The sequence below is a fragment of the Rhineura floridana genome, chromosome 9, assembly GCF_030035675.1.
Source record: "Rhineura floridana isolate rRhiFlo1 chromosome 9, rRhiFlo1.hap2, whole genome shotgun sequence".
Taxonomy (NCBI): domain Eukaryota; kingdom Metazoa; phylum Chordata; class Lepidosauria; order Squamata; family Rhineuridae; genus Rhineura; species Rhineura floridana.
This window is the reverse complement of record NC_084488.1, coordinates 94,002,911-94,022,791: the sequence shown is the minus strand read 5'-3', so window position 1 is coordinate 94,022,791 and position 19,881 is coordinate 94,002,911. Positions and strand designations below refer to the sequence as shown.

Sequence of the window (19,881 nt, the reverse complement as noted above, 5' to 3'; positions counted from 1 at the left end):
GTTGGTTCTTACCTATAAAGCCCTTAACGGCATCGGACCGCAATACCTGGCGGAACGCCTCTCCCGCTATGTATCTACCCACTCGCTGCGCTTGACGTCGAAGGCCCTTCTCCGGGTTCCAACGCATAGCGAGGCCCGGAGAGCAATAACTAGAACTAGGGCCTTCTCAGTAGTGGCCCCCGAATTATGGAACGCCCTCCCTGACGAGATACGCCTGGCGCCTTCTTTGTTATCTTTTCGGTGCCAGGTAAAGACCTACCTCTTTGCCCAGGCTTTTTAAATTTAAATTTTAAATTTCAAATGTTAATTTTATTTTTTTTTTGTTGCAATCTGGTTTTCACATATGTTTTATACTGCATTTTATTTATACTCACTTGTATTTTAACCTGTTTTTATTGTTGTACACCGCCCTGAGAGCTTATTGCTAAAGGGCGGTATAAAAGCACAATTAATAAATAATAAATAAATAAATAAATAAATAAATCAAAGCACAGTACTAGTACCCATATTCAGTGCCTGGATTCAACCCTAGAATTTTAATTCTTTTTATTATTTTTCTAAGTATTTTTATCCTGCTCTTCTGTCTTAGGCAGGGGTGAGCAACCTTTTTGAAGTCAAGGGCTACATTCCCTCAGGGGAAAGTGAGCATGGGCTGCAGACAGATAGTAGATGGAACCAAGCCAAAAGTGATCAGGGACACCCCTTTTCCCTCCCTCCCTGCCCCCTTCCCTCCCTCCCTGCCCCCTTCCCTCCCTCCCTGCCCCATTCCCTCCCTCCCTGCCCCATTCCCTCTCTCTCCCTGCCCCCTTCCCTCTCTCTCCCCATCCTCTTCTCTCTGACCCTCCATCTCTTTCTCCCTTTCATGATCTATTCATTGTTTTTTACACACACACACACACACCCATTTCACACACATGCATACACCACACATGGCATTCATCCATTCATTCTCTCTCATGCACACATCTGATTCAATTCCTGCTACTTTTCTCTGTCTGCCAATATCCCCCACTCACCCATCCCTCTGCTGTTTTCTCACCCCGGCCCCCACACTTTGATGCCTCCATCAGGAGAGAGGAAAAAGAGAAGAGCTAGTAGGCAGATACATGTGCCACAAGGAATGGGGTCCAATGGCCAGTGCTAGTTTGAAAGTATTCCTTCAACCTAACAGGCATGGTATCTATTCGAGTGCGTTCTTTGTCTACTAGTCGCTGCTTTTACTGATCTGTTTTTCCCTCTCGCAAAAAATAAATTGATATTAATATCAATATTTTGAAAGGAAATATCGCTAAATGAAAGGAAATATTGATAAAATTATCATTCTTAATATAGATAGTTTAGAGGTGGGGTTTTTTTAAAAAAAACTTTTTTTGAAAATAGCTGCAGAAAATCATTACATAAACATCTGATCCACAACCCAAAGAGAACAAATGAATTAATGGAAAATTTGGTACCAAATCTGAATTGGGTGACATTCTAGCTCATCCCTATGTGCAACCGAGCCACAGAGCACGGGGTCTAAAGCACTCTTAGTAAGAGGTCCCCAAATTGTAGTGTGTAGACCACCAGTGGTTTGTGAGCTTCATTCAGGTGGTCCACAGCATGTCCACATTAAATGTTTATATTGATTTTTAATTATATTTTATGGCTTTTCTTACATTGTATTTTATTGTATAAACACCTGAATGCTATGAAACACAGGTTGTAATAAAGTAAAATACAATATAAGAAATACAAGAAACAATAAAAATACAATTAAACCATACAGCGCCTAGCACAGTGCATTGCAATTGCTACAAAAGGCAGAAAAATAATGAAGTGGTCCACCAAGACCATAAGCAATTTTCAAGTGGCCCATGGGGGGGAAGTTTGGGAACCACTGCCCTAGGTGCCACTCTGTGTGGCTGAATTGCACCCATGCCTGCTGGCTGTTCTGTTTCTCCTACTAACTATTCCCTTCCTGTTTACAGTGGGACGACGATATGGATGTCAGGGACAGAGGGAGGCCGAGGGCATCATGAGACCCCCAGGTTACCCCCCTCTGGTCCAGCAGTTCACAAGAATTTAAAATAAACAGTAAATTAGATCAATATAGGTAACTTGTATCCATTTCCTGTCCTGTTGGAATCAATGCCAAAGTGGTGTGAAGTACATCTATTGCAATTGAGAATTACTATGTAAAATTAATGCAGCTGAATGTTAATGTGTGAAATTTCTCCTTTATTAAAAACAAAATAGGAAGAAAAGCTAGAGTCCAATTTGCAAACTTTGTCAACTCTGATGGCACCCACATACAAGAAACTGGCACCTGATGCATATAACAACCAGGTAAGTTTAAAAACCTCCTCTAGGATGCACACCTTAACATAGTGAGGGGGTTTGAGAGTGTTGAAGAAGCTGAGAGCAATGCCGTCAGGAGTCTAGACTCCTAGCAGGGTCACCCAAGTTAGAATGGTCAAAGCTGAGACACCAGACTAAGTTGCATCCAAACTCAGAGGAAGGAAATGATGAACAACCTCTGAATACCTCTTACCATGAAAACCCTATGAACAGAGTATCCAAAATGCAACATGAGATATTGCTGGAAGATAAGACCCCCAGGTCAGATGGCACTCAGGAAGCTAGTGGCAAAGAACAATGGACACGCACGAGTAGCGTTGTGACTAATGATGCCACTGGGTCAAAGCTGAATGGAAGCCCAGAGGCTGATGCAGACAGATGCGAAAGGAGAGTCCAGAGTTGTACAACGTTCACAATAGGCACATGGAATGTGAGAAGCATGAACCAGGGAAAGTTAGAAATTGTCAAGCAAGAAATGGAACACATCAACATTACAGTACTTGAGTGTACTTTACAGCATGAGTGAATTAAAATGGACGGGAATGGGACATTTTCAATCAGGCAAATACAAAATATTTTATGCAGGAAATGAGAAATTAAGAAGAAACAGGGTTGCTTTAATAGTGAGGAGTAATGTAGCAAAAGCCATTAGGAGCTGTAACGCAATGTCTGAGTGAGTGATACCAATGGGATTAAACAGGAAACCTGTTAACATAACCATCATCCAAGTCTATGCTCCAATGGCAAACGCAGAAAAAGTGGAATTGGAGAGATTTCACGCAGAAGTACAGGAAGAAATTGGATCACACACCCAGACAAGATGTTCTGATAATCACGGGGGACTGGAATGCAAAAGTAGGGAACAGAGAAGAACTAGAAATTGTGGGAAATGGGGTTTAGGAGATAGAAATGAAGCAGGAGAGAGACTTACTGAATTCCGTGAAGCCAACCATTTGTTTCTTGCAAACACATTTTTTGAGCAACCGAAAAGACGACTGTAGATGTGGACATCACCAAATGGTCAATATAGGAATCAAATTGATTATATAATTGGTAGCAGAAGATGGAGAAGTTTCATACTTTCTATAAAAACAAGACCAGGAGCAGACTGCGGTACAGATCATGAACTGATCGTATCGAAAATCAGAGTAAGGCTAAAGAACAACAACAAAGCACTCATAATGCCAAAATACAATTTAAATAACATCCCAGAAGAATATAAAGATCAAATAAGGAACAGGTTTGAGGCTTTAAACGTAGTTGACAGAGAACCAGAAGAACTATGGAATGAAGTCAGGGACATTATCAGGGAAGAATGCAAAAAGACAATACCTCTTGTTAAAAAGAGAGAAAGACCTCAATGGATGACTGAAGAAACTCTTAAAATGGTTAGAGAGAAGGAAAGGAAAAGGAAAAGGAGATAGAAACACAGTCAGAACCCTAAATGGAACTATACAACGACTAGTACATAGGGACAAAAAAACCTGTTACAATAGTTATTGTATAGAAATAGAAGAGGACAACAAAATAGGAAGAACAACAGCCCTATTCCAAAAGATTAGAGAAAATAAAGGGAAATTTAAACAAAAGTAGGGATGTTGAATAATCAACAGGGGAACACACTGACTGACAGAGATGAAATAAAACGAAGATGGCAGCAATACACTGACAAACTATATAAAAGAGATGCAAGGATGACAGATTCATTCACGAAGGAACTGTATGTTGGAAAAAACAAAAGTTTTAGAATGTGAGGTGAAAGCTGCTCTTAAAATACTTGGAAGAAACAAATCACCAGGAACAGATGGCATACCAATAGAGTTGCTACAAGTTACTGAGACTGAATCTGTCCAAATTTTGACAAATTTGTCAACAAATATGGAACCCTAAACAATGGCCCACAGACTGGAAGTGTTCAGTTTATATCCCAATTCCAAAGAAAGGGGATCCCAGGGAATGCAGTAATTATCAAACTATTGCCTTAGTATCCCATGCAAGTAAAGTAATGCTCAAGATTCTACAACAATGGCTCTTACCATATATGGAGCGAGAAATGCCAGATCTCTAAACTGGATTTAGAAAAGGAAGAGGTACCAGAGATCATATCGCAAACATACATTGGATAATGGAATGGACCAAGGAATTTCAGAAGAAAATCACCCTGTGCTTTATAGATTATAGCAAAGCCTTTGATTGTGTAGATCATGAAAACCTATGGAATGCTTTAAAAGAAATGGGGGTGCCACAGCATCTGATCGTTCTGGTGCGCAACCTATACTCTGGACAAGAGGCTACTCTAAGGATATAATATGGAGAAACCGATTGGTTCCTAATCGGAAAGGGTGTGAGACAGGGGTGTATTTTATCACCCTATTTGTTTAAACTATACGCAGAACATCATATGGAAAGCAGGATTGGGCCAAGATGAAGGAGGTGTGAAACCTGGAGGGAGAAATATCAATATTTTAAGATATGCAGACGATACCATACTACTAGCAGAAACCAGTAATGATTTGAAACGAATGCTGATGAAAGTTAAAGAGGAAAGCACAAAAGCAGGACTACAGCTGAATGTCAAAAAAACGAAAGTAATGACAACAGAATATTTATGTAACTTTAAAGTTGACAATGAGGACATTGAACTTATCAAGGATTATCAATACCTCGGCACAGTCATTAACCAAAATGGAGACAATAGTCAAGAAATTAGAAGAAGGCTAGGACTGGGGAGGGCAGCTATGAGAGAACCACAAAAGGTCCTCAAATGCAAAGATGTATCACTGAACACTAAAGTCAGGATCATTCAGACCATGGTATTCCCGATCTCTATGTATGGATGTGAAAGTTGGACAGTGAAAAAAACAGATAAGACAAATGTCAACTCAGTTGAAATGTGGTTTTGGAGCTGGAGGAGAGCTTTGCAGATACCATGCACTGCGAAAAAGACAAATAATTGGATGTTAGAACAAATTAAACCAGAACTATCATGAGAAGCTATAATGATGAAACTGAGGTTCATCATACTTTGGACACATAATGAGAAGACATGATTCTCTAGAAAAGACAATAATGCTGGGGAAAATGGAAGGGAGTAGAAAAAGAGGAAGACCAAACGAGATGGATTGATTCCATAAAGGAAGCCACAGACCTGAACTTAAAAGATCTAAACAGGGTGGTTTATAACAGATGCTACTGGAGGTCACTTCATAGGGTTGCCATAAGTCATAATCGACTTGAAGACACAAAGTTTTAAAAAAGGAGGGGTGCTTAATATATCAAGTCACATTATAATAATGAGTATTTAGAAGAAACCTTCTTTGGGAATTGTAAGTTTAAACAAGCTTGAATGACATCTTTAGAGTGTATTCAAAAGATGACATGCTTCTTATTTTGAATAACTAGTTGGAATTAACTGTCACTCCTAGGATCAGTGTGCACGATGATGAAGATGATTTGTTAGTCACTTTTCTCAACAGGTGACGCAAAGCAACTTACAGCCAGTTAAAAACAACAGAATCAAAAAACTTAAACACTTCTGACAATTAAAAAACAGTTAAAATAAACACAATTGATACAAATAAATACAAAGGAAGGGCAGGTATACAAGTCCTGGCCCACTAGAAGAGGTCCAGTAGCCAAGACCCATTCATCAAGCACAAAAGGCCTGAGTAAAAAGAAAGGCATTTGCCTGGTGCCTAAAGATGAATAAAAATCACTCCAGATGTGCCTCCTTGGGGAGAGCATTCCACAGCCCGGGGATCACCACTGAAAAGGCCCTTCCTCATGTTGCCCCCCGCCAAATCTCCCGTGGAGGAGACCCATGAAGAAGGGCCTCCAATGACAATCGTAGGGACTAATGCAATCTTGTAAATGTACTATTGACAATGGAGGGAAAATTGATAAAAATTACTTCTAATCATGTGAACCAGACAAAGCGAACCCAGATAAAGGCATTATTTGGGGCCTCTTTGAATGTTACTTGCATCTTGCCTTGAAAGTAGTGGCAGAATCACCAGGAAAGGATTTCTCAGGACTTCTTCTTAGGACTCCGCTCCTTCCCATGCCAGAACTGCGTTAGGTTTTTGGAGCAGATGGTCACTTCGCTTTTGCTGGGATCTTTTCATTCTGCACAGCATAATGTCACTCCATGCAGTGATCCTAATATAACACATTGATTACCACACGCACACACTTTACTTTTTCCCTAATCTCTATAAAAAACAAAACATTCTGCACACACAGTGGGATGGCAAAGTTTGGGGTCCCTTAAGCCTGCTGATACCTTTCTCCTGTGCGTGGATGGTGCAATTCTGACTTCAAATGATCCATACTCAAAGAATAATTTTGCTATTGATATATAGGATGCCTGTGACTGTCACATTATGAGGCTAAAGGCGTGGAATAGTTCTCTCCATCATCCCACCTTGTGCATCTGGCTGACCACCACTGGAGACAAGAGTGTTGGATTAGATGGACCATGTTGTGCTACAGCAAGGCAGTTCTCCATGAGAGAAAGCAGACAAAATAAGAATGCATACCACAGCACTGTCATGATCAGCTGAGGCCAGTGCCACGTGAGGGTGGGCGGCAGTTTCCTCCTCCCCTTCTTGCCACCATTGCCTCCTCTTCGCAATGACAGCAGTGGTATCCGCTGCTTTGCCCCTGCCACCCACCATTCCTGCTCTTTGCTGTTCTTTTTAAAGTTGGCTGCCATATTGGCAGCAGTAGCACTGGTGGTTTTGATGAGGGGGTCCTTTTTCAGAACAAGGCATTATGGGTGAGGTGGGCTGGAGAGTGCCTGTGCTATTATCACAGTTTTGGGATGGTGGCTAGAAAGGCTAATTAACTTGAGGAGGGGGAATTAAGTTATGCATGTGCGTGCACATGTGTGGGTGGGTGTTTAAAAATTAAGTTTAAGCAATATTTCTAGCGACCACAACAAATGGTGCCAACAGCACTCTCTAGTTTGATCGCCTCACCCAAAATGTCTTGCTCACCTGCCCAATCATGAGGCAAGCAGAGAGGTTTAGTGGTGCCAATTTGCCACTCCCCCATGCCTGCCACCTGAGATAATTGACTCATTCTACCTCATCATTGGGCTGTCCCTGTGATCAGCTAATGCTTGGAAGCTTATTAGTAGTGTTGGCTTCAGGCAGTCAGGTGGTGCTCCATCACAGCCTTAGATCCTACAACATTTCAACTTCAGTGCTTTAATAGATATTACTCAGAGAGGTGATTTGGCCCCTGCACTCAAGATGAGAAATCAAAATAATCCAGCTAGGTCAAAATCAAGACTGCTCAGACTATGATTTCCTGTGGGATATTATAGCATTTTTAAATAATAAAGTATATTTCGGTAATGTGTGCTTTTTGTTTCAGGTTGAATATGAACACAGAGCACCTGAGTGTCGTCTGGGTTTAAAAGAAGGTCGTCCATTCTCAGGGGTCACTGCCTGCCTGGATTTTTGTGCTCATGCTCACAGGGACTTGCATAATATGCAGAATGGCAGTACACTGGTAAGTCAGTGATGCATGCAGCCATACTAATGCAGAACTAATTTCCTTTATTATGTTCATTATTTTTCATAATCTGTATTTCTATTAAACTGGCACATGATGGCTGTCACGGGAAACAGTAAAATGCTTATATGATGGGGAGTGCAAACCCTCCAGGCTTTTAATTAAAAGAAGATGGAGATTCCCAGGGTTCATTCTCAAATCTTCACTCCTGGTCTTGTTGCCTAGTGAAATAATATAAGACGAGGAGAGCTCAAGAGCTGCATGGTTACAGTCAGTCCAATATTTAACTTGGAAGTGCAAAACCTGAAGTCTTTATTTGAATCCTGAGAAACTCCTAGCTGTAAAAGGTGGAGGGAGGGGGAAGCACATTCTTTTAAAGGTTAGAAAACCAAAGGGCTTTGGATAGAGTGCTCTTCAAAGCTGAATGCTCCCCCGCCTGCTCCCCCCTTTAACTCCCAGTAGCCTGTCTTTGGTATGCCAACTAACCTAATGTCCTCTCCCTTTACCACTTCTTCAGTAAGCCTTTTAAAGAGAGCCAGTGTGGTGTAGTGGTTAGAGCACTGGACTAGGACCTGTGAGACCAGGGTTCAAATTTCCTCTCTGCCATGAGGCTTTGGGTGACCTTGGGCCAGGCACACTCTCAACCTGACCTACTTCACAGGGTTGTTGTGAGAATGAAAGGAGGAGGGGAGAATCATGTGTGCCACCAACAGTTCCTTGAAAGAAAGGTGGGATATAAATTAATCCACCCATCCATATTTCTCTCCAAAACAAAGTACATGACACAGGAAAAATTATATATATAATTTTCTAATCCTGTCATAGAATTCCATCAGTTTAGCAAGATTCCAGCAGTCTGAGAGCCAAGAGAATTGACACCTTCTGCCCATGCCAGGAGAATTTCCTGTGCTCTTTGGACACTAACACTTTGCATGACCCAAGCCTGGTGCTGAAAAACACAGTTCCAGTGCAGACAGGCTATTTCCCTGTGGCCATTGCATGCCCAGTCTTCCAACTTTTGTTTCCATTAATAGGGATGTTAGGTTGTAAAACAGATATTAGGGATGGGGAACCTAACATGGCTAATGATAAGAGATAATGGGAGTTGTAGTTCAAGAACATGTGTAGGGTCACAGGTTTCCCACCCCTCTTACAGAACTTACTTTGTAAGATGTGGTTGCCTTGCTTCCTTTCACAGAGTTAGTATATAGTACAAGAAATTGTGTACAGAGCAAAACAGAAGGCTGACTGAAGGTGCTAAATGTTTTGAGATGAAAAAGGGTTGTACTTTTCAATTTAGCTTTGCCAAAAGAAGCTGCCACTCAAGATAAACTAGCATTGGGTGCTTTTAAGGTGGTAACAAGGTTATGTAGCCAATGTGATGTAGCGGCTAGAGCGTTCCACTAGGGCTGGAGAGACCCTGGTTCAAATTCCCACTTAGCCAAAAAGGTCATATCCGTGCCATACCATTAAGCACTCTTGTACTACTTTAACAGTCATGGCTTTCCCCAAAGAATCCTGGGCACTGTTGTTTGTTAAGGATGCTGAGAGCTTGTTTGAAGATACCTCACAGAGCTGCAGTTCCTGGGATTCTTGGGGGGACGCCATGACTGTTAATATGGCATATGAGTCCTTAAAAGTATAGGGTGGATGTGACCAAAGTTCCCTGACTGTCCTTGGGCCCAGTCACTGGCTCTCAATCTAACCTGCTTCACAGGGCTGTTGTGAGGATAAAGTATAGTATGCTGTCTTGACTTAATTGTAGAAAAGGTGGGATATAAAAGTAATAAATAAATATACACACCCTTCTACAGACGTTTGTGTTCGATTATACTAAGAGGACATCCCACCTTATTGTCTTAACAGGTGTGTACATTAACCAGAGAAGACAATCGAGAAATTGGCCAAACACCAGAAGATGAACAACTGCATGTCCTCCCTTTGTACAAAATCTCCAATATAGATGAGTTTGGAAGCACAGAAGGTCAGGAAGAGAAAAAACTGAATGGCAGTATCCAGGTCCTTAGCTCTTTTCGGCGCAAAGTAAGGATGCTTGCTGAGCCTGTTAAAACTTGTCGTCAAAAAAAGTTGGAAGCCAAGAAAGCAGCAACTGAGAAGCTTGCTTCTATGGAGAATGGGTCTAGCAGACATGAGAGAGAGAAATCAACCACAGCACGTCAAAAACAGGCCAGCTCAGAGGCATCAGGTCATGCAAAGCAATTAGCAGGTATGGTTTTTAATGGGCATAACCCATTGCTTATGGTTTAATTTCCTGTATGATTTGTATTGTTACACTCTGGTATATGACAAGTGTGGGGCAGACCAGGTGAGATGCAGATGAATGTGTTCAGCTTTTTGTGAATTCCATGGTTTGGTAAACAACTTCAGAATATATTTAGCCAATGTTTCAGTTTCCTGCCTTTCCTAAGACCGAAGCAGTATATAGAGCATACTTGCTTAAACATACATACATACTTATACCAGTTCAGACAATTGGTCCATTTAGCCCAATAATGCCTACTTTGACAGGCAGCAGCTCTGTTGAAACATTCAGGTGAATTTAGAATGGAGGCAGGTAAGGGATCACCCAGTGATTCCAGTGTCTTTTCCTTGGTAAAAAACATTTGCAAGTTTGTAAGAAGTATAGAGATTAAGAGGTAATTTGTGGCCAAAACTCTTTGTAATAGTTTTTGTTGGGATCGCTGTGGAGAGGGGGGAGATTTAAGTTCCCCTTCCCCATCTGCTGCAGCAACCAGGGGTGTTATTTCCATTTTTTAAAGTGCACAGAAGGGGGGAGAAATGCCAATAATTAAATATTACACCCAGTTTGGTCCTTAGGCTTCCATCTGAATGGAGCCTTTGAATAAGTATGAAGATTGAACAATCTCTTTGTGCACAGAAATGCCCCCTCCCTCAGTATAGCCTTTAGGGTTCCAGTGAACTTTTTCCCCCTATGGACAAACAAGCTGCAAAATCCATGTATACAATATCTTAAGGAAGTGCCCTTCCTGGCTATACAAACAGCAGGGTTCTTATTATATAACTCTTCCTTGCCTACTTCCTCACTCTCATAAGACAAACTACATTTAGCAATTTGCTGGGGGTGGTGATGGTTGTGTTGCTTCTGCTTTGTGCAGGTTACAATAGGAGCATAGGAAGCTGCCTTACGCCAAGCCAGACCCCACTTCCGTCTGTCTCAGTATTATCTACACTGACTGGCAGCGGCTTTCCCGGGTTGTAGGCAAGGAGTCCTGCCTTCCCAGCCCTACCTGCAGATGCCAGGGATTGAACCTGGAACCTTCTTCATGCAAAGCAGATGCTCTACCACTGAGCTATGGCTGTTTCCCAAAGGGCTACAGCTCTCTCAAGTACCCAGACAAGTTTCCGCCAGCTTAGAAGACAGCTGGGCAGCATTGCTCAGAACCACGGCAGAAGGAGAATTCTGCACCTAATTGAAGCCCCAAGGTAGAAAGGGAAGACATTACAGGCTGTACACAAGAGCTGCAGACAGGACACCAGCGACCTCTGCCTCTCGGGAGGAAAATGTTTATGGGCAGCAGATGGGTTCAGTCTAGAGCAGTGGGCTTTTTCCTCTCCTGCTACAGCTTCCTTGTTCCCTTGAAGGTCACCCTTGAGAATTGGGGGACCAGTGCCCAAGCATCATTACTTTGGGTCTGCTATAAGCATGTAACATGGACCTCACTCACTCCCCCTACCCCCGCATCCCTTGTCTGGTTTGCAAAATTGACAAGAAGGGCCTTCATTTTGGTTAATTACCTAACAATGTAAGAAGTGTTGTGGGAGGGAATGGTACTAAGGAAATCTCTAGTTGGACCTGCTCCTCATGAAATCAAAGGCTTTACATGTGACTTGAGAGTGTAGTATAGACTGCAGCAACCTAGCAGCTCCAGTCCCCCAGATATTGGGCCTCTGTGTGCCAGTTCCTGGAAATCCCAAGTGGGGAGAGTGATTTCCTCTAGGCATCTGGGTGGCCAATATGAGAACAGGATGCTGGACTAGGTGGGCCTGTATAACCCAGCGGGGTTTTTCTTACTTCTTACATTATGTTCTTAACGGTTGTACTGAGGAGAAGGAATATCCCTTATTCTTTGCATGGATGCCCTGTCCCTTCATCTTGAGTTTGTTCTCCCTAGAAGCTAGATGATGATGAAAGGAATGGAAAACAAGCCACACAAGGAGATAAAATACCCATCATCTCCAGACTTGACCTCACTTCCTACTTTCCCATTATAATCTTAAATATCTAGGGGGAAAGGCACAGAAAAGGTCGACCAAAAATTATCAAGGGGCTGGAGCAATTTACCTAAAAGACAAAGTTATTTATTTGGGACGCTTGGGCTTAGAAAAAAGTAACTAAGGGAAGACAAGGTAGAGGAGGTGTATAAAATTATGCATGGTGTGGAAGAAAGTGAATAGGAAGACATTTTTCTCCCTCTCTCATAATGCTAGAATGCAAGGTCATTCAATGAAGCTGAATATTAGGAGAGTCAAGACAGACAAAAGAATGGGCTTCTTCACATAACACAGTTACACTATGGAATTTACTGCTACAAGATGCAGTAATGGGCAACAGCAGCTTTAAACGGGAATTAGACACATTGATAAGGCTATCAGTGGGCACTAGTCATGATGGCTATGTATTACCTCCAGTATCCAAGGCAGCATGCTGCTGAATACCAGTCACTGGGAAGCAGGAGTAGGAGAATGCAACTGAGCCCATACTTTGTTTGTGGGATATTTATAGGAACTTCAGTGGCCGCTATGGGAACAGAATACTGGACCAGATGGGCCTTTGGGCTGATGCAGGACAGTATTACTTATGTTCTCTCCTATACTAAGCTTCACTGCCACCTTCATGGGGTTGCAGTAACAGTGCCTCTCCTCATGCATGCAAAGCCAGAAAATGAATTCCATACCTGTAATACTAATTCTTTTTTTCTGTCTCCTAAAGCCATTTCTCTCTTTTTATGTCCTCCCACAGATCTGTTACGTCTTTCAGGACCAGCTATGTCACAGCAGCAGCTCTATCAGCATCCACATCATACTTTCCCTACTAAACCTCAGTCAAACCACATCAACTCATACTCTACTTCAGGTCCCACAAGCCTCTACATGGGTCTACCTAATCCAGCTAATCCATATCCAAACTCCTCACATGCTTCAGATCCCTATGGAGGGTCCAACCCCATGAATATCTATCCAACCTCTTCACAGCCTACACGAGCGTATTTGAATTCTTCCAGTCTCATGAATCCCTATTCTGTACACTTGGGTCAAAATAACCAATATCCCAGTTATCAATGCAATGGAAACTTACCTATGGAGAACTGTTCCCCCTACTACAGTTCCTATTCCTCTCAGCCTCAGCATATGGACTTGTTTAGGTATCAGAGCCAAGACTCCCTATCTAAACTAAGTCTACCTCCAATCCATACATTATATCAGCATAGGTTTGGAAACAACCAGAACTTTGGGCCCAGGTACTTGAATTACGGAAACCAAAATGTGCAAGTAGATGCATTCAACAGTTGCACCATTAGACCAAATATTCAGCATGCAGGTTCTTTTCCTCCTTACCCTACACATGATGTTGATGGTCCTTTTATGGACATTGCCTCTAGACTGAAATCTAATTTAAATAATCCAGGTGTGGACTACATGAATAAAAATGGCAACCATCTATACCCCCCTCCACACCTCACACATGACTACCACTCTTCCGCGGGTATGTTCAGTGGTCCTCCTCATTCACTTCACCTCCAGAACAAGAGTAATCAAACAGCTAATGGGTTGTCAAACATGCTTCCAGGTCTTAACCACAATAGGACTGCTTCCCAAGAAGGCATAAATAAAGCTGAGGTGCTCAATCCAGAGGATCCTGACGAGGTCTGGTCAGACAATGAGCAGAGCTTTCTGGATCCAGATATTGGAGGTGTGGCGGTTGCCCCATCACATGGGTCAATTCTCATAGAGTGTGCAAAGCGTGAGCTCCATGCAACAACCCCACTGAAAAATCCTAACAGGAACCACCCCACAAGGATATCTCTTGTCTTCTACCAGCACAAAAGTATGAATGAGCCAAAGCATGGTCTAGCTTTGTGGGAGGCGAAGATGGCTGAGAAGGCAAGAGAAAAAGAGGAGGACTGTGAAAAGTACGGTCCTGATTATGTGCCTCAGAAAGTGCATGGTAAAAAAGTAAAGCGAGAGCCCGCTGAATTGAATGAGAACTTGGAACCAACCTACATGCGCTTCATCAGGTCTCTTGCACAAAGGACTATATCTCTCACCACAAACTCCACAGTTACCACATCTCCATATGCCTTTACACGGGTTACAGGGCCTTACAACAGATATATATAAAAGTCAAAACTTTGTTCATTACCTTATCTGTTTTTGTTTTTAGCGTCTGTAGGAGGGTTTTTTTTAGGCTGTAGACAGGAAAAGGGCAAGAGACAGTGTTTTAGTTTTCTTCTTAATTCGTCAGTAGGTAACCTCATACCAGCAAAAGAGTTAACGTTACCATTGCATTCATTTGGTAACTGGTCACAAGTAACATATGAAGAAATAAAAACCAAAGCACCCTATGCAAATTTAATAAGTGGTAGTCCACCAGTTGAAACATTGGTTTGGCTACTGGAATAGAGAATCTGTATGCATAACTTTCAAAATTTTACATCTGTGACCATTTTAATGAAAGCAAATGAATTAAGAGAGGTTTGTTTTTAAAGTAAAAATGCTGTAGTATTTCAGTAGCAAAAAAATTAAAATACCAAGTGGTGCTGAATCTATAATGTACTGAAATACTGGAAGTACAGCTTTTTAACACACAGGGGTTTGTTTGTTGCTGTAATCTGAATATTGACTTGATTTTTATTAATCAGGATAGCTACATATTTACATAAAGAATACAAAACAAAACACTGCATTTGTTTGGCTATTCTAAAACATGGTGCTATGTACAAGAATGGTGTCTAATGCAGCAGTTGAACAGTTTTAATGCCTTTTATAACTATGAAAATGTTAAAAACTATGCTCTGCTCTCCTTAAACTGCAAACAGGACCTTTTAATTTAGTGTTTGTATCCAAATTTAATTTGTTTGTATCTGTCTCTTTTTAAAAACTCAGTTTTTAAAGGATGGGATTGTGCTTAACCAAGATTTGATCAAGATCCAACAAAGCTGTACATGAGCAGTGGGATGACTGGGTGAGAAGCTCTCTGGAGCCTTTCATGACAGTTATTTGCATAGATGAAGAGGGAAAAGCAGCATTTTAAACTGAAAAGCAATCTACCTTTTCAGGAGTGGAAGTTTAGAAGATATATCCAGACAGCTGCCTATTTCAGACAGAACACTAAATCCTGGTTTACTGTACATGAATGAGCAGAACCAAGCCTTGAGCTTGCACACTCTTCCCCCTCCATCTCCTCCTATGGTGCAACCATGAGGAGGTAGAAGCATATCCTAACAGGAATATATCATCATGTCCAAACTAGCGAAACTCTGATTAATTTAAACTATGGTTTGTTAAAATCCTAGCTTGTCAACAAAGCAATAGTTTACACACACCAGAGTTTCCCCAGTTTGGACATAATGAGAAACTCCAGTTACTTTAAAACATCCTCACTATGGGTGTGCATCAAGTGGAGAGGGGAGGTAGGCAACTATGGAAGTCCAAGGTTTGTACCTGCTCACTCATGTAATACAAAACAATAGGTTAGTGTTCCATCCAAAACAGTCCAGTCGGTTTATAGCACAATAAATGCACAATTGTAACTTGATTTCTTATGTGTGATCCAGATGTCTTTCTGAAGGTGTTACTGTTTGCACAAATGCTGCATTTTCTCAGCATTTAATTTACAACGGTCACCATCCCAGACTTCCACAGTTGAATCTGATGGAAAGCTGTGGTAAAAAAAATTCCAAACAATATCTGGCTGAGTGCACACTTCTTTCTCACCTGCATTATGGCCGTTTAGGATTGCAGTCAAAATTGCTGCCACTGAGCAATACTATTCTTCTCCAAGGCTAGTTTACATGATATATGAATAGGGTTGTGACATCAATGTGGTAGCAGGGTGCTTTGCTGATGTGCTGCTACCTCAGCATTGTTATACCCACATAGGGCTGACCTTTGATTCTACCCCATCCCTTCCTCTGCCCAGCCATTCAAGTAACATTTGCTTGAAATTTGGATTTTAAAAATATTTTATTGCTGGCTCTATACTCCACAGTGTTGAATGCTAGCACAGAAGTATGGCTATTCCTGCTTCAGCAAAGAGACTTCCCATCTATTGTGTAGAAACAGAATAGCATACTATTTGACTTACATAAAGACAAAAATCAAAGGTTTGGGTCCTCTAGAAATCCCTCCTCTGCCCTCCTTCAACAAAAAAACCTTTAGGCTGTATGCGTAATTTGCATTCTCTTTTCTGTCCCCACCACATGCCTATACAAAGTTTTGTTGGATCTTACTGGAATGCATCCATCTGGACAAGACCTGATTAAGGAGGTTAAATAATAGAAATATGTTTTTTAAATGGTGCTTGAAAAGTACTTTGTCTACCTAAAGTGTTAGTAAACCGCACTAGGGTGCTAAAATATATTAGAAGCTCATTTTGAACTTTTAAAAAAGTTCTTCTTAGGAACAAACACACGTAAAAGAGCCCCGACCCTATGTTTTTGTTAAAATAAAAACAGGAGGGGCAATTTTGATCTAAGAAGCAGTACAGGAGAGTACTTAATCCTTTCCCTTCCTAGCATTTCTCTGCAGCATTCCCACCCCCAGTGGGATTCAAACCATGTAGTTAGCCCCCTTTCCTCAAACATCTGGTGTGCAAGAGAAACGTGCCCCTTTAAAGGCAAAGTCACACTTGGGTTCAATGGATACAAGGTAATACTTTTAGAACGTAACTTCCCTTCCCTGCATTTTCTGGTGCTCATCTTACACAGTTGTACTGTAAACATGTTTTTTTCTTACAAGTCTAATGACAGGTTTATCCCTGAAATCGTATACTTTTTTTTAATATTAGCTACAGGTAACAATTAACAGCATGGGTTAGACTTGATAATTGTGTAGTTCTGCTACTTTTTAAGGATCCATAAAGTTCTCCAAGTAACTGGGCAGACTGCTTTGGTCTTTGATGGATTATTTATGTTACAGTATACATCCTCTGCTCAGTTTAAGGTGCCCCTCTTTGCAAGAAAGATCTGAGTAAAATCAAGACAAGAGTTACAGGGTTATTCTGTTTGATTCTGTTGGTGGAAAAAAGGATACAGAATAGGCAGCTGGCTTGCTGTGGTGGTTTTTAAATTGGCAATTTGTATAGAAACGTAAGCAAAAGAGACGTATAGGAAGTAACTTCACATGTAAACAATTTTTTAATGCTTTAGTATTTTAATACTGTACAAAAATATAAATATAAATATATATTATATATATCTATATATATGGGTTTGGAACTGAATTCACATCATGGTGCTACTCAGTCTATTAAAATATAATGTGAGCTAAAAATATATTAAAATGTTTGAATGATGTTCCTACTTGTCATATACCTCAACACTAGTTGGCAATAGGATGTTGAACTAAGAGTGGAAGTTTATAACATTGTTATATCTTCCCTCCCTCTATTTCCCCCAATCGTTGGAAAAAAATTATCTCACTACTTGATATTATAGCAAGTATAACTTGAACTTTCTGTTTTTGTTTTTGTTCTAAAAAAATTCAGGGATATATTAGCTCATGATCTCCTTAGTAAGCCAACATATCATCCAAGTTTGTGAAAGTAGGGTGTGATTGAGCATGTAAGAGTGTGCATGTGAAAAAGATAAAAGTGTGTGCATTCATGCAAGCGAAGCTGTGTTGTGAATGTTGATCAAAATATTGTCCTTGAGGTTTTTGTTTTCTTTTATTGTTTTCAAGGAGTCAATCTTTCTCTCTTCTAATTTTACTTGTAAATGTACTGATGGTAATTAAAACTATATTTTGTGTAAGTTCATTTGCTCCTCTTTATGGTAATGAAAATTGTTTTAACATTTTAAATTCTTGTTTTCTTCTGTTTTGTATGTTCACACAAAATAAAAAAGTAGAATGCACTGAGCTGACAAAAGGGAAACTGTTAAACACGGATGGGGAACGTGGCCCTCCGGATGTTGCTGGACTACTGCTCCCATGTTGGCTGTGGACAATAGGAGATGGAGTTCAACCTGAAGGGCCGCAAGTTCCTCATTCCTGTTGTAAAGGCAAGGATTTGGCAATTGACCATTAACTAGAAGGTTGTGTTTTTCCAAATAGATTACAAGTTAAGTGGGGGGAGGGGAGCAGTGAGTAGGATGATCAGAGGATTAGACAAATTTATGGAGTTATCCTGGAGTTATACTAGTCATGATGGCTATATGTCACCTCCAGGATTCAAGACAGCATTCCTCTGAATAACACTTGTAGAGGAACTATAGTGGGAGAGAGCTATTGTCATCACATCCTGCTTGTGGGCTTCCCATAGGCATCTGGTTGGCTAAGGTAGGAAGCAGGATATTGGACTAGATAGGCCTTTGGTCTGATCCAGCAGGACTCTTCTTATGAGGGCTTGCTTTTAAGAAATGCAGACCCTATGCCTAAATGTTTGGCTGTGCAATATATTATAAGGCAAAAAAGGCCCTGGTCACGAAATCATACTTCACCTTATATGTTGAATTGTCCCACTGATATTAGTGGGTTTAATCAGGTTACATAAAGATCCACTTTTGCAGGACCAATGTCTTCTTATAACCCAATAATATTTTTTTATGTTATTGGTAAAGTGTAGAAACATCCCCTGCTGCCAATACTACACTAATACAAGCTCCTCCAAAGCTTTTGTTTTGAAACAAATGATTCACCTTTAAAAAATTAATTAATTAACATCCTGGCAATCACCTCAAAAACTGGGTGAATCTCTGATGCACTCATAGAGACTTCAGCACAAGCAAGGACTGATCTGTTTTGTTCAGTGTTGGGAAAGGCATGATGCTTGGTGATGCTTCTCAACCTTGAATAGAACTAAGCAGCATCTGCTTGTATGGAGTTCCACATACACACTGGAACTGCTAAATCAGGGCACTTGTGCATCCAGTTAATTAAATCTCATTAAACCTATCTTTTGGTAGTTTAATCTTTTTGCATTTCCCATTTCTTATATAAGATGAGAGATGTTGATTAAAATACGTTCTAGATTGAATTCCAAAGAACTGAGCAACCGTCAAATTCCTGCTAGCAATGTTCTACACACATTTGTGCAACAGAGTTCACACAGTGCCATAAGAAGTTCTAGAGCAGTTGTTGTGCTGCTACTTCTGTATGGGTGGTCAAATATTGGTAGGAGTAGTTCCATTCTCTCATGGTGCTCTAGCTCAAGGTGTAAAACATCCCTTCTGTGAGTGGAAGACCCCACCCATATGCAGAAGGGGGTCTTTGAACCCCAACCCCTGTCATTTGCCAAATTGCTTGCAAACAGAAGAAAGCTTAGTTGGGGATTTGGGAAGGGGGTTGGGGGGAGAGAAATATGTCTTGTAAATAAAAGTTGTAACTTTGATGTACAGACCCCTGCCTCAATGAATGGGGTGGGGAGAGCAGACATAACATTGCTTGTATAGGATTATCAGGTTGACTATAGCCATACTTGAAGATGCTTCTGAGTGGTGTCAACTTTACTTGAATGATTTTTTTTCTTCATCTTGATTGACCGACAGTGGCGTTAAAGATCATTTTTAAAGCTAGTGGTTAACTTTTCTGTAACAGTCTGACACTAAGATAATGAACTTTTTTAATGTGTGCATTTTCTAAGCTTATGTTCCACTGTTTGGGTTGTTTTTTAATTTTTTTAAAAACTTTCCCTCATTTTTCAAAGGTTTTTTTTGTCCATTAAAATCTGAGAATGGTTATAAATACTGTAAGTATTGTAATGTAATGGATGCAGGTTATTTGAAAAGCTGTTTTATTATATCATTCCTGATAATGCTGAAA

At 40.8% G+C, this 19,881-nt stretch overlaps 1 protein-coding gene across 1 annotated transcript in view; it reads left to right on the top strand.

Annotated features, from left to right (window-relative positions):
* The window catches only part of TET2 (tet methylcytosine dioxygenase 2), a 107,980-nt gene extending 88,099 nt beyond the window's left edge, over positions 1–19,881 (top strand). The window contains exons 7-10 of the mRNA XM_061585490.1: positions 2,239–2,328; positions 7,720–7,857; positions 9,727–10,087; positions 12,863–19,881. Of these exons, the coding sequence (XP_061441474.1) occupies positions 2,239–2,328; positions 7,720–7,857; positions 9,727–10,087; positions 12,863–14,241 (1,968 nt within the window). The 3' untranslated portion in view covers positions 14,242–19,881. The remainder of the gene's footprint in view (positions 1–2,238; positions 2,329–7,719; positions 7,858–9,726; positions 10,088–12,862) is intronic.